Source organism: Neolamprologus multifasciatus, chromosome 22, assembly GCF_963576455.1.
Source record: "Neolamprologus multifasciatus chromosome 22, fNeoMul1.2, whole genome shotgun sequence".
NCBI classification, from domain to species: Eukaryota; Metazoa; Chordata; class Actinopteri; order Cichliformes; family Cichlidae; genus Neolamprologus; species Neolamprologus multifasciatus.
This window is the reverse complement of record NC_140459.1, coordinates 34,561,990-34,576,950: the sequence shown is the minus strand read 5'-3', so window position 1 is coordinate 34,576,950 and position 14,961 is coordinate 34,561,990. Positions and strand designations below refer to the sequence as shown.

Below are 14,961 nucleotides of genomic sequence, written 5' to 3'. Positions count from 1 at the left end.
GATTGTGTGAGTAAAATTAGTTTGTTTTTCTTTGTAGGTTTAACAGTTTCTGTTGTGTCTGTCACTGTTCCCTGTCTGTTTTCTTACCTGGTTCTTCCTGACCTTTCACTTTCTCCTCACATTCCCCTCTTTCCTCTCTCCCTCTTTGGACTGACAATCATACACAAATAGATTCAATTAGATGAAAAAATTACATTAATATGAAAAAAATACTATTAAAATCACTAATAAAAAAGTCCTCTCTCAATGTACTTTCAACCAAAAGGCAAATAACCAAACCACATGAACATCTAATAAAAGATATAAATATTGAAAACTGATCCAACATTATTCTTGATTGACAGATCATTTGATCTTACACTTTTACCTGAATGTGGCTCCTTTTTTTGAAAAAAACGTCCTAATGTCCATTATTAACCCGGCTGTCTCTCTGTACGCACACACACACACACACAACAGGAGTTATAAGGTTAATGGGCATCCAGTCAGTTAGTTAGTTAGTACCTTGGGTTTAATATCGGCACATATGACAAAATAAGCACCTTCTCTCATTCCATTTCAAACAGGACAGTGGTAACAACAGAGGGTTACAATATTAAGTTTTAGATTTAATAGGCTACATAAATTCAATGGGAGCAACAGGACGGTCAAATGTAGCTGATTTTACTTCAGAGCAGGACGCATTGTAGGGTAGCAAACATCTTTGGAAAACAGGCTTTCAACACTGCAGGTTACCTGGTGTAATGTTTTTCAGCTAAAAAGAAACATGGTCTGACTCCTACCTAACTGTATAAAGAGTAACTCAAGGTTAAATGCAGCTAATATGTCCTGTTTTAAGCTAGACACTTACACCTCCGCTCCGCTGCGTCTCAGCCACCGCTCTGGCAGCAAGCGCGCTAGAGCCAGAGCAGGGGAGAGCTGGAACAAACCATTTTGGGAGGGGGGGTTATCTATACTTTTGTTGTTAAAATGCTCCGTCTCAATAAAGTACTGTATGCTTTTTATATTTTTAGTAGTGTGTCACACAAACAGCAAATATTGTCAAAAAAAAAGTAAGAAATCTTTGGGGGTGCTTTGGGGGTGCTTTGATTCATTTTGGGGGTGCTGAAGCACCCCCAAAAATGGGCTAAAATCGCCCCTGGTTGAAACTAACATAAATAACTCAAGAGCTGATCGTCAGCAGGGGGTTTACAAGTTGTGTGCCACGTTGTCGGCGGTATAAGCTCGACCACTTGCAAGGTGAGCTGGCAGACATCACTGAATTCATCAGAGATGATTAGGTTCATTTTGACAAAGTGAGCAGATATTTAACCTCCTAGGACCTGGCGTCCACATATGTGGACATCACATTTTGGGTTGTTTAGACCAAAATACTCAATTTTGCTCTACAAGGGCCTGATATCCACTTACGAGGATGTTATACTGCCACTGTGCTATCGAGATTTTAGACAAATATCCTCATATGTGGCTCTCATTTTTCTCAGAAACAAAAATTTGGTAAAAAAAAATAAATCTGGTAATTCTTTGTTTTTACATTCATCAGGTCCCAATCAGCCCAAATATCAAAGAGAAATTAAAAATGAATGCCACGGAGGAGTTCGGGTCTTAGGAGGTTAAAGATGATGCCACTACATTCTTGTCTAGAAGATATTAAAGTGTATTTGGTGACACACAAGAAAGGGTAAAGTTTAAGTATAGTTTGGGTCCACACATGTCCAAACCCTGGTGTGTAGGCCTACTTAGCTTTGAGAAATTGTCATGGGACCGGGGTCTGGGTGACCCAGGGCCTGTAAGAAGTTATGGACATGTGTGTTTTTGGTGCTGCTGTCTCCTGTTTCCATGTTTGTGTATCTAGGTGTGTGTGTGTGGGTGTGTCAGCCAGGAGCCTGGCCACACCTGTGGAGGAGAATTACTCACACCTGCAGCTGATCAAGCCTCGTCAGAGGAGCTACTTAGGAGTGTGGTGGAGCTCTCTCCGATGCTGGATCATTGCGTAACTTCACGTTAGTCTCTTGGCAAGTTAGTTAAGGTTAGTCTGCCGCATTGTGGCGTTGCTGACGGCTGCCTCTTCTTTATTCCCCAGGAGGAGTGTGGAGACGAGAGGGCAGCGAGCACGGGGTGCTCAGACACTGAGGAGCGGAGACAAAGAACACTAACACTGGCAAGAGGACATGTCAGAGTCGGGAACGCACTGGGGATTTATTGTTGTTTGGAATATTTTGCATCACTGTAAATAAATGCACTGACCTCATCAAAGAGTCCAGCATTTGGGTCCTCCTTCCCCTCATCATAGTCTGCCACGCAGGCCGTGACAGAAAAGCCCACTAAAAAAACGCCCACCAGACCAAAGCAATGGTTTTGACTTGATCAGCATTAACCCCGCCCCCTGACTTTGATGGGTGAAGCTGACAAATAAAATGTATTTATGAAAACCGATGCAGGGCCAGGAGTAGCAACGTGAATTAAATAAATACATCATTAAATAATTCATTAAATGTGTCAGTAAAATAATTAAAATAGAAAACAAACCAATAATTGATTAAATATGTAATTAACTCATTTGAATTGTATATAAACAAATAATGAAACATTTTAAATGAAATTAATGGATAATTCATTATTAATATATTTCTTTAATTAATTATGCACATTTTTTAAATTAATTACTGAAATAGTTAATTCATTAGTGATGTCTTTATTTAATACAACCATAAAATTATTGTCTAGTTTACATAAAATCAATTTAGGACATCATTATTAAAGGTTAAATTATGATAATGAATACATGCAACTATAACTGATGACATTTACATAAAAATGAGGATTTCTTGAGCTAAAGCCAAAGTGCTGACTCATTTGGCATGTTACTCTCAAATGTTTTCCCTAATAACAATAACATAATTACACTTTAGCCACAAGAGGGCAGCAGCATTAATATAAGTCGCATGTATATAAAGGTACAGTGATTATATTACAGTGATTTTGACAAAAACAAAACAGAAGTTGATGGCAGTGTGTTTTTCCATGACACGATAATTACGCACACCCCACTTTGCAGTTATTTATTTGTAAAAAATGTTTGGAATCATGTATGATTTTCGTTCCACTTCTCACGTGTTCACCACTTTGTGTTGGTCTTTCACGTGGAATTACAATAAAATTGATTCATGTTTGTGGCTGTAATGTGACAAAATGTGGGAAAGTTCAAGGGGGCCGAATACTTTTGCAAGCCACTGTAAAGTTCACTATCAGTAGCATCATAGCACCCACCCAGCTGTATAGAAACTCCGTCATGCTAGCTAGCACGCAGTACGAGTTATTGTAACTGACTGTAAAAAGTCAGCACAAGGAAAATAAACTCCACCTAAACTTGGTTTATATCTGACCCAGATAGACTGCAGCTCATAACTTCTTACCTGAAGCCGCCTCGGGTCTCTGCTCCTCCTACCTCCCCTTTCCCTCATCCACCTGCTGCCTCTGTGGAAGCTCCGCCATAGCCACCACCAAACAACTGACTTATTTTTACACATCGACCAGCATCCGGCCAATCCACCACCTTTCATTGTTTATACCGTTACAAAGAAATAAAAAAACATCATCGGCTCATAAAAACGAAAAATCACCATCGGTATGCCCGATGGCCAGTCCAGCTATGGGCGTGCCATCAGTTAACCCTTCACGTGGCAGCTGTAACACGCGTGCCCAGGGTTGCCGACCCGTGCTCTAAAGCATCTCATTTGGATTCCTGAGATCAAATATATTTTCCTTTGGGTTTGTTTTCTTTCCATTTGTGGCTTTAATGTAGTGTTACATCCTGTTTGTTTGCTTCCATCTGTATACATGTCCAGATTCACTGTTATGTTTCTATTCTTACATTGCTGTGTGATCACTGTTCCCTCTGCTAACTGATTTGACCTTTTGTATCGTACACTGATACTTGTCATATTTGTATCTGCGCCTAAAAGATAAAAATAAAAAAGTTTTCCATGCTGAAACACAGCTCCACCTCCTGCAGTTCTCCCTCTGAACCACTAGATGTCTCTGTTATCTAAATGAAGACGTGCAGCACAGCAACCACAGCAGCGCTCAGATCACACGTGTCCTGTTATTATGTATAAAAGCATGAAACAGGTGAGACAGGTGGGATCAATATTAATGTTGTGGAAATATATGAAAAAGCAACAGAAGAGACAAAACATTTCGTGTTTCTAGAAAGATCTTTCAGCTCATAGCTGCTCACAGACTGTATTTACAAGTGACAAACTGCAACTCTACAGTACATCTACAGTATATATCAAATATATTCTGTATTCAAATCTATTGAGTGATGTTTGAAAGTCTTTCCAGGTGAGTTTGATCCAGGAGGGTCTGAAGCCAGAGTCAGACAGAGACTGTGCAGAGACTGTAGAAGGACAGAGCAGCAGCAGAGCAGTCCAGATACACTGATGATCCTCTGTCAGATCCAGAGGGACACACAGGGATGATGCTGGACTCTACATTGTGTCTGACAGTGGAGCTGTTCTCAGAGCAGTTCACTCTGCAGCACTGACAGTCATCTGCACTTCATTCCTCTGTCAGTCACTGCTGGATGAAGCTCTCCTCTCCACCTCCGAGTAACATGGCCCAGTCAGAGCGTCTCTACACACAAGCTGCTGCTGCTTCAACCTCTCTGGATCATCAGGACACAGCTGCTCCTCTCTCAGCACACACACCGTCCTGTTTACCATCATCTCCACCTGCAGAGAGAAGGAGGAAGAGCAGAGGAGATAAACGAGTGTTTCCAGAGACTCTTCATCAGCTGTCAGTCAGTGATGCAGCACATCCAGTATAAAGAGCAGCAGGGACTTCAGTGCTGGGACTGTACTAGGACTCATTGTTGCTTCACTTTCTCTAATCTTTGGATTTTATTGAAGTTGATGGAAATGTTTTTCCCTCCTAGTTTGAGTTTGGACTTTCATTCATTAGAAGAACCTTGGTGTGTCCACTCTGAGCTCTGTAGGAACCCCAACAACAAGCCCAACAATCCAGATGGACGTTCCAGCTGTTAACTGGAGGAATTCCATCCAAACATCTGCTCTCACTAAATTCTTCCTCACCTACAGACTGTGTTCTTCACTGCTTTAAACTTGGAAATGAATGCAGTCATTGGTCTGCGTGCTGCTTTGTTCAGAGACCTGATTGGCTGTTGACAGTGTTTGATCAGAGCGTGTCAGCCGTTACTATGGTGACCATAAAGGTGACAAAAAGGCAGAAACAGGAAGTGTTTGTGTCCAAATCTGAAGCCTGTCACCGTTCTCCTCTCACAGCTTCACTGAGAAGCTGCAGCTTTACAGGAAACACTGGATCTTTGTTTCATACTGACTGTGTTTAGTACAATACTGCTGACAGCACCACCCACTCACTCCATCACTCTACTGACCTCAGAGTCTGCAGTCTGTAGTCTGGACTCTGCTGAAGATCAGACAGCTGCTTCACATCTGGATCCTTCAGGTTGTTCCAGCTCAGGACCAGCTCTCTCAGATGGGAGGGGTTGGACTTCAGCGCTGCTGCCAGATAATCACAGCTGATCTCTGACAAACCACAGTCCATCAATCTGTATAAAGAATGAAAGATGTAAGTTTATTAGACAAAGTGCTTGAAATCATTCAGTGTTTCATCATCTGTTCAGAGCTGAAGAAGGTTCAGAATGTAGAAGTTTAGAAAATGGAAACTCCAAACAGCTGAAGCCAACAGGAAGCAGCTTCAAACAGGAAACTGTGCAGAGTTTCAGACTATATGTCCTGATGCAGCCAGTTGGATTTTGGAGATTTGAATCTCTGTTCTGTGACTAAGTCCTTGAATCATTTCTTCCAGTTGGTCCAACAAGACAGACTAAGTATTGGACATGTGTTGTGGCTCCATTAGGGGAGCTTCTAAATGTGATGTGATGGCCCCTCTGGGTCTGTCAGGTCACAGCACTGAAGAGAGCTCAAACTGGACACACAGTTGTTCCAGTCTGGACCAAAGACTCTATACTGGGACTGAGGGACTGCTTTGACTGCACCCACTGGGACTTTTTAAAGGCTCATGTTCTCACTTAGATCATCGATTTCTACTGACATTTCTTTCTGGGAAAAATGGGGATTACTTTGGAAACAGGAAGTATTTTCCCCAATAAGCAGCCCTGGATTAGTAAATCACTCCAACATGTTCTCAGGCAGAAGAAGCTGTCTTGTTATGAGGGAGAGAAGAAAAAGATTGAGGCACAGAAACTTGTTGAAAGAGAGATAAAGCAGCTAAAATCAGGTGTAAAAGTAAAGCAGAGGATGAGCTGAATAAAGGACACTCAAGGCTGGCTTGGAAAGGAATGAAGTCCATGGTGGGGATGCAGAACAAGGAGCAAAGATGAATGTGATGCTGAATCAGCAGAAGACTTGGACTCATTTGATTCCAGCTTTGATATCATTGATTTCAATGAAGAGCTTTGTGATTGTAGCAAAGGGCTGGTAGCTCTGAGAGTCCCACTGATGAGGTGTCTGTGTGGAAATCTCTTAGTGGGACCAAAGAGAGAAAAAGCCCTGGTCCTGATGCTGTGGGAGGGAAATGATTGAAGTGTGCTGTGAGGAACTGACTGGGAGATTTTCACACATTTTCCAGTCCTCCTTGGAACAACAGGAAGTTCCCAGCATATGGAAACAAAGGTTAAGTGTCCTATGGCACTCAGTGATGATGGTGCTGTGGCCCCACCACCTCCACCTCTTTGTAAAGGAACTAACTGGAATCTGAAGCTTCAAATGGAACTAAGACTTCCTCCACTAGGTGGCAGTGTGTGATGAGAAAGTGTTAGTGGAGCTGGCCTGGAGTCAGAAACAGGAAGATGCAGGATTTGGGCTGAAATGGGGAAAGTGGTTCGCACTAGTGCCTTAAAGCAAGAAGGTTGTAGGTTGAAGCTTGTTGGCCTTTCTGTGGAGGTTGGATGTTCTCCCACAGTCCAATGAAATGCTGCTTAGGTTCATTGGTGCTTCTAAATTGGCTGTAGGTGTGGATGTGAGAGAGTGCTTCTCTGTCTCTCTCTGTTGGCCCTGTGATGGACTGCTCACCTGTGCAGGTGGACCACGCCTCTTGCCCTATGACAGCTAGGGCACAGGCTGCAGCCCTGTGAGCCTAAGCTGAATAAACAGTTAGCAAAAATGATCCATAGATGGCCTGAAATCCCCCAGTTAGCAGTTTGGTAGATAGCTATGACATGCTAATCCCATCCAGCAGCTGTATTCTACCTGTAAGCTGATCCCTGCTGAGCCAAAGCACTTTTTCATATACAAATTACAACCTTTAATAGAAACCTATTGGTCAGCATCTTATTAGCCTGCTGTTAGCTTCATTCCACAGAAAACTGAGAGAAACTAACAGAGTTGATAAAGAATAAAGAGAAATGTGCTGATTTAAAGCCTTTGAAGTGCTTCAGATGATCTCTGTCCACTTCTGTCCACTCATTCATTCATGTAAGCTTTCTAATGCAGCTTTGATCTTCACAGTCTGCTTCATGAAACTCATTCTAACCCTGAATGTCAGAGTGTTCCTCCTTCTCTTTCCCATCATTCATGCTGGCAGTGGAGGAGATTTGGATGTTGGACTGTGTTTTGGATGATGTGTGTATGTTTGTGTTGGACTGCTGTCTGTAAAGCAAACACACATTTTGCTTTGGATTTCAGTGTCACACAGACTTTAAGGTGGAATGAAGAGATGGAGAGTTTCACAGTGAATTATCCAGTGGAGGATTTTTCTTCTTCTTTGAAGGTTTGAAATGTGAACATTGTTCTGCTGCAGTCAATGGACTAAACCAGAGAAGAAGAAAACAGACTTTAACATGAAGATCCTCAGTGTGGATCAGTATAATATCAGCCTGATGGCTGCAGTTTAGTGTCAGCACAACTTTCACATCATATTCATCTCAGCACAACTAAAACATGCTGACTGACCTCAGAGTTTCAAGTCCACATCCTGGACTCTCCAGGAAACCACACAGATGCTTCACTCCTGAATCCTGCAGGTTGAAGTTGAAGCTCAGGTCCAGCTCTCTCAGATGGGAGGGGTTGGACTTCAGTGCTGCTGCCAGATAATCACAGCTGATCTCTGACAAACCACAGCGCCTCAATCTGTATAAAGAATGAAAGATGTAAGTTTATTAGACAAAGTGCTTGAAATCATTCAGTGTTTCATCATCTGTTCAGAGCTGAAGAAGGTTCAGAATGTAGAAGTTTAGAAAATGGAAACTCCAAACAGCTGAAGCCAACAGGAAGCAGCTTCAAACAAACACAACAAGAGAAAAAACTCTGAATGTTTCACATTAAAGTCGTACATTTATCATAAAAACAGGACAAAGACTTGAAAAAGTCGTGTTTTTCCTTCCAGGAACCACAAGGCTTCACTTTTAAAGGTGAAGTGTGAAAGAAATGGACATATTTGAAGTCCAACACCTTTTTCCAGTCACATTATTAAAGCAGACAAACTACAAGCTCATTTTCATTCCAACAAGTCATCTTCTGACCTGGACTAACAACACTGGTCTCTATGTGCAGCTGGCTGTGAGACCAGTGCTCAGGGAGCGTCTACAAAGTGCAACACTGAAAGAACATCACACACTCATTTGCTTCCATCATCCAACCTGAAGAGGAAACAGAGATGGCTCCCCTTCAAAGTAAAAGCTGCTCCTTTTGGACACAGTATCAAAGAAAGTCTACAGTATAACATAGAAAAGACAGAACAAAGTTTGGGTTGTTTTTAAATTGTGCAGAAATGAAACTACACTAAGCTCAATTATGTGACAGACATTTCATCCCATGTCAGTTTGGCCTCATCCTGGGCCGGATTATCCAGCACACACTCTGACCACAGGCCCAGGGGCCACGCACAGCTGGGCTCCATCCAAGAGACAGGAAACAAACCAACACAATAAGAAAAAGCACCATGTGATCTTCTTACATCTTCAAGACAAACATAGTAAAAACATGAGCATATTTGTTTCCTGATAAAATGATGTGACAGGTAGAACAGAGTAAAGTGGTGGTGTTACAGCCTTTCTCCCCTCTGCTGCCGAGGCTGTTAGTCTCTCCCAAACTCAGCTACAGGACTTCCACATGAATGAAAGCAGCAGAAGTGGCTTTACAAATGAAAGAGGAAGAGGAGAAGAAGAGGAGAGGGAGGCCACCCTGACCATCACTCCAGCTGAAAACATCACACTTCCATTAAAGTTGGTGAGAAAATGTTGAGCAGGATGAGCTGCTGGCTAATCTGGAGGCTGTAGCAGCAGCTCACAGTCACCGTGGATTTCCACTCATGAAAAAGCTCTGGCTGCTTCATTTCTCATCTCATATCAGAGACTTTAAAGCTTCACTGAAGCTGTACTGTGATGCTTCCATATTCCAGTGAGGCCTCCATAATGATTTCAGCTGTTCTGTACACACTGTGTGCCCTGTATGGCTCAAAGTCTCTGCAGCCTGTTTTTATCTGCTATCATCAGATCTTCATCATCCTCATTCACATCCCTCACACACTCTACAGCCTCATCAGCACTGACTTCATCTTCACTGACTGATGGAGCACAACATGAACCTGTGGAGGCTGAAACACTGTCCTGTCAAACATCTCCCCGTCACCACTCCACTTCTGTCAGCCTTTAAATGAACCCTGCTCAAGTCTGTCACTTCTGTTTGGAGCCAAAAGGAAAAACTGTTGTTCAGTCGTTTGGAAAGACAACATTTCTGAAAGCACTCAAACTTCTTCACATTTGTCTTCAGACACATCCTGAACATTTAGGAACTAAAGAAAGTTTCAAACATCAATCAAAGACCTGAAATATAGAAAAACAACAACAGCCGCAGTCAGTGAACTCACCTCAGAGTCTCCAGTCGACAGTTTGGACTCTCCAGTCCAGCACACAGAAGCTTCACACCTGAATCCTGCAGGTTGTAGTTCTTACTCATGTCCAGCTCTGTCAGATGGGAGGGGTTGGACTTCAGAGCTGAGGCCACAACTTCACAGTGAGTCTCTGAGAGTCGACACAGAGTCAGTCTGTGATGATAGAAAATATAAAATGTGTTATTATAAAAGCAGAAAATCTGCATTATAAACACAGACTGAATGTATATGAAGACAAAACAGAGTGAGGTCATAATCTGATGAATCTGCTCTTCACATCTGTGCTTCAGCTCCTCTTACTGTGTTTGACATGACACAACGATTGAGTCTCTCTCAGACCTGCAGACTTTTAATGAGAATCTTTGTTTGGCTTTAATCTGCAGATGAAGGAGGAAGATGGTGTCACATTTAGGCTTCCATAATGTCCACAGTCTGTCAGTGAGATCTGATCCAGAGTCAGAGTGAAGACACACATTTGGACTGTTTCCTGTTTTGAATCCAGAACATTTTGAATGAGTTCAGCTCAGTGAAGAGTTCCAGCTGGAAAGATGATCTCTGTTTGCTACCTGCTGTCAGGTACGACTGTTCACGTCCACACGCAGGAAAAACCTGCTGACTGTTACCAAACGGAGCAGAAATCTCATCACTGGACAATAATGATGAATGAACTCAGAGCTGCTGATATCAGATCTGATTTCAGGAACTAAACACAGAAATGATTGGCTCATTTTAGCTTTCTGAGCCATTATCTACTGGTGTGTCGCTAGTTGGCAGAAAATGATTTGTATTCCTGTTCAGGGCTTCAGTGTTTATGAGTCCAGATCCAGGTGACAGCAAGTCAAAATGATGTCACCTGTCGGTGTCCAGCAGCAGCCTGTATTCACTTTGAATATTGTTATCACCTGACATGGATCAGTTTGTCTTTGATTGGTTTGTAAATGTCACTGTTTCCATTGGACCTGAGTGACGGTACAAAGACAGAGAGGGAGAGAAAGGAGAGAGAGGATGGAGACAGCAAAGAGAGAGCAAACACACACAGGTGAGAGTGGACAGGTGACCAAGGTCAGCAACCAATCAGAGAGCTTCTGTTTGAGCCACAGTCACTGATGATGACTGCACATAACCATCAGTGTGTTACTCTGATATCAAATATGGATCCTGCTCTTATAATAATGATCATCAGATGATATTATTGTTATTTTGTAGCTGAATACGATGTTTGTGTGATTATCAGTGAAAGCAGCAGTGAGGAGGATGGAGAGAGAGAGAGGACAGAGGGGGAAGTTAGAAACACTAAAAGGATTTTTCATGGATTTCATGGATGATTTGAGTGATTTCCAGCAGGACACTTAAACATGTCAGTGGACGTCCTGAAGAACATATTCACTGATATGAAACGTGTCATTGAACAGGATCAATATCAGTGGAAACATGGTGGAAACAGCTGTGACTGCATGGATGTGACACACTTCAAATCTGTTCTCCACTCTTGGATTTGGGATCCATGGAGCTGCTGCTGAGTCTGTACGATAAAGGATGGTGTGGAAGGTTGCAGCGTACGGACACAAACACTTTGTGGTTACAATCTGATTTTATTTTCAACATTAAACTACTAACCTACACTGATCAATGATGTTAATGATCACATCTGGACTCACCCAGCCTTTCTGCAGTTCCTCACAGCTGGAATCAGTCTCTGTCGTCCCTGCACTGATGTTTTGTACTTCTGCAGGTCCAACTCATCCAGAACCTCCTCTGACATCTGCAGCATGAAGGCCAGAGCTGAGCACTGGATCTCATAGAGTTGCTTCTCTGATCTGTTCTCTGACTTCAGGAACTCTTGGATCTCCTGATGTACTGAGAGGTCGTTCATCTCCATCAGACAGTGGAAGATGTTGATGCTTCTGTCAGGAGAGATTTTATCACTGTTCATCTTCTTCAGGTTGTTGATGACTGTCTGGATGGTTTCTGGACTGATCTCTGTCTGACCCAGCAGACCTACTAAGAGTCTCTGGTTGGACTCCAGACAGAGGCCATGAAGGAAGCGAACAAAAAGGTCCAGGTGGCCATTTTTACTCTGGAGGGATTTATACATGACTTTAGTCAAAAAGGCATCCATTGATGGGAAGCTATAAGACTTGAACATGTTCTTAAAAAAAGATCTGTTTTCGTATTCGTCTCGGAAATTCCCTATAAAACCTTCTACCACCTCTGTCTTCCTGTTAGTGAAACAGTGGAACATGTAGACTGCAGCCAGAAACTCCTGAATGCTCAGGTGAACAAAGCAGTAGACTGGTTTCTGGAAGATCACACACTCTCTTTTGAAGATCTCTGTACAAACTCCTGAGTACACCGAGGCCTCTGTCACATCCAGACCACACTGCTCCAGGTCTTCTTGGTAGAACATGATGTTTCCTTTCTCCAGATGTTCAAACGCCAGCCTCCCCAGCTTCAGAAGAACTTCCCTGTCAGCCTCCGTCAGCTCCTGTGGACTCGTCTCATGCCCCTCGTGGTACTTGTTCTTCTTCCTCTTTGTCTGAACCAGCAGGAAGTGTGAGTACATGTCAGTCAGGGTCTTGGGCAGCTCTCCTCTCTGCTCTGTAGTCAACATGTGCTCCAGAACTGTAGCAGTGATCCAGCAGAAGACTGGGATTCTACACATGATGTGGAGGCTCCTGGATGTCTTCATGTGGGAGATGATTCTGCTGGACAGCTCTTCATCACTGAATCTCCTCCTGAAGTACTCCACCTTCTGGGCGTCGGTGAAGCCTCGTACTTCTGTTAGCCTGTCAACACATGTAGGAGGGATCTGATTGGCTGCTGCAGGTCGGGAAGTTATCCAGACGAGAGCCGAGGGAAGCAGATTCCCCTGGATGAGGTTTGTCAGCAGCTGGCTGACTGATGACTTCTGTGTGACATCAGACAGCAGCTTCCTGTTGGTGAAATCCAATGAAAGTCTGCTTTCATCCAGGCCGTCAAAGATGAACAAAAGCTGAGAGACAGCCAGCTTCTCTGCTGTGACCTTCTGTAATGTTGGATGGAAAACATGGAGCAGCTCCAGAAGACTGTACTGCTCATCTCTGATCAGGTTCAGCTCCCTGAATGAAAGCAGAACCACCACACTGACATGTTGGTTCTCCAAGCCCTCTGCCCAGTCCAGAGTGAACTTCTGCACTGAGAAGGTTTTTCCAACACCAGCCACGCCGTTGGTCAGAACCACTCTGATGGGTCTCTGTTGGTCAGGTAAGGCTTTAAAGATGTCCTGGCACCTGATTGGAGCGTCATGGAGGGCGTCCATCTTGGAAGCTGTCTCCAGCTGCCTCACCTCATGTTGGGTATGAACCTCTTCACTCTGTCCCTCTGTGATGTAGAGCTCAGTGTAGATGGTGTTGAGGAGGGTTCTACTTCCTGTTTCATCACTTCCTGTTTCATCACTTCCTTCAGTCACACGTTCACATCTCCTCCTCAGACTGATCTTATGTTCATCTAAAACCTCCTGCAGACCAACATCTGCTGAAAGAAAGAAAAACAATGAGACTAAAGAGAAAGAAAACTCTTCAATGTCTGAACAACACAAGAAGTCCAGTTTTCAGAAATGAGTCCATCAGCAGACAGATGTTCAGTCTTACTTTGTACACAGCTGCTCTGACTGGCTGTCTGCAGTCCAGCTCTGGTTCTGGATCTTTCTCCACACTGTGCAGAAGCTCTGATGGTGACACAGAAAAGTCAAAGTGGAGATACTTCTGTCCACCTTTGATTAGACTCATTATAAAAAGGAAAACAAAGTTTGAACACAGTCATGTTTCCAGTTCACTGACTTACATTTATTCCATGGACACTCACTCTAACCTGAAGCACAGCTACAACCCAACATTGTTGAGGCCTCATCTCCTCCTTTCCTGACTGTAGAGGTTAAATATGCAACAACCAACAAATAAAAGAATTTGGTTCATTTCAAAGAAATTCACACGGTGACCAAGTAAAGTAACCGTAGTAAAGGAGACAACATCCCGTTGATGGTGGGATTATTTGAAAGATTTGCTTTAGTCACGTCACCAAATGCAGCTGAAGCACCCGTGGATCCATGTTTGACCATTCTACCACTCTGAGCTCTGCTTTTTAATCATTTTATTATTATCATCATTCATTTATTCATTCTTTGGAGGGGGGCTATTTCCTAATGCCGCCCTAATAAGGTGATGTTCAAGGGGAAATAGAACAGAAACTCTTTCAGTGTTGTTCATTAATAAATTAACAGATAAACTGTGAAGAAGAAAAAAACTGAGATTTAAAGGAGAGAGTGAGAAACTTGATCATCCATCCTCATAATACATGTTTATGAGTATCTGCTGTGACCATACTGCAGTAATAACTACAAGTCTACATTTCTGTGACTGTTGATCAATCACAGCAGGAATCTGAGCTCATCTCTGCACACAGAGCAGCTTCAGCTCTGGGATAAACTGCTCGCTTCACGTCCTTCTCAGCTCACAGACACTCATCCTGATATTTTCCTTTAACATTTGATGGTATGATTCATCTGAGTTTACACTTTACCTGCAGAAATACAGAAAAACAGACACAAACACCAGAAACCATCAGTTTCACCATGTAGAATATATTGTTGTTTCCTTGCTTTTAATTCAGAGAAAAACTCTGATTTAGATTTTCTCTGTTCTCTTTGCCACAGCCCATCCCAGCAGCAGCTGAAGCAGCTGACTGTCACAACACTGAACAACACTTTAGGAGGAATTTCAGAGGTCAGTAAAGCTCCAGTTTCAACATCAGTTAATTAATCATAGTTCATCATAAATGTTAACCTGGCTGGCACACATGTTAATGTTAGCCATTTAAATATTAGCAGTTAGCTGAGGCCACGAGAAGAAGAGGCCCTAGAAGAACAATGGATGATAACATTAGATTTTCAAGACTAGGCAGAGACGTGTTTTCCTTTACTGTCTCTTACAGAGGAGGGAGCAGATACCAGACGAGGTCACGGAGGTACGGGGAGGATTCGCAGCAGACAGCAAGACTGCCACGTCCATGCGAGAGAGCGATGGCTAC

The 14,961-nt window shown here is 42.9% G+C and overlaps 1 protein-coding gene and 1 long non-coding RNA gene across 5 annotated transcripts in view; one reads left to right on the top strand and one right to left on the bottom strand.

Annotated features, from left to right (window-relative positions):
• Positions 1 to 14,961, bottom strand: part of LOC146493891 (protein NLRC3-like) — a 73,964-nt gene that overhangs the window by 57,174 nt on the left and 1,829 nt on the right. Inside the window, exons 3-8 of one of the 4 annotated variants that reach the window (XM_085149677.1) lie at positions 13,527 to 13,603; positions 11,556 to 13,410; positions 9,874 to 10,050; positions 7,959 to 8,135; positions 5,420 to 5,593; positions 4,087 to 4,736 (exon numbers count right to left, since the gene is read on the bottom strand). In XM_085149677.1, coding sequence (XP_085005803.1) covers positions 4,727 to 4,736; positions 5,420 to 5,593; positions 7,959 to 8,135; positions 9,874 to 10,050; positions 11,556 to 13,410; positions 13,527 to 13,603 — 2,470 coding nt within the window. In that variant the 3' untranslated portion in view covers positions 4,087 to 4,726. Of the gene's footprint in view, positions 1 to 4,086; positions 4,737 to 5,419; positions 5,594 to 5,786; positions 8,136 to 9,873; positions 10,051 to 11,555; positions 13,411 to 13,526; positions 13,604 to 14,961 lie in introns of those variants that run through there. The other 3 variants (XM_085149678.1, XM_085149680.1, XM_085149679.1) reach the window with 3 other exon arrangements.
• On the top strand, positions 1,148 to 2,822 carry LOC146493892 (uncharacterized). Its single transcript, XR_014872123.1, has 2 exons — positions 1,148 to 2,003; positions 2,084 to 2,822. It is a non-coding gene; the product is annotated as an uncharacterized LOC146493892 (long non-coding RNA).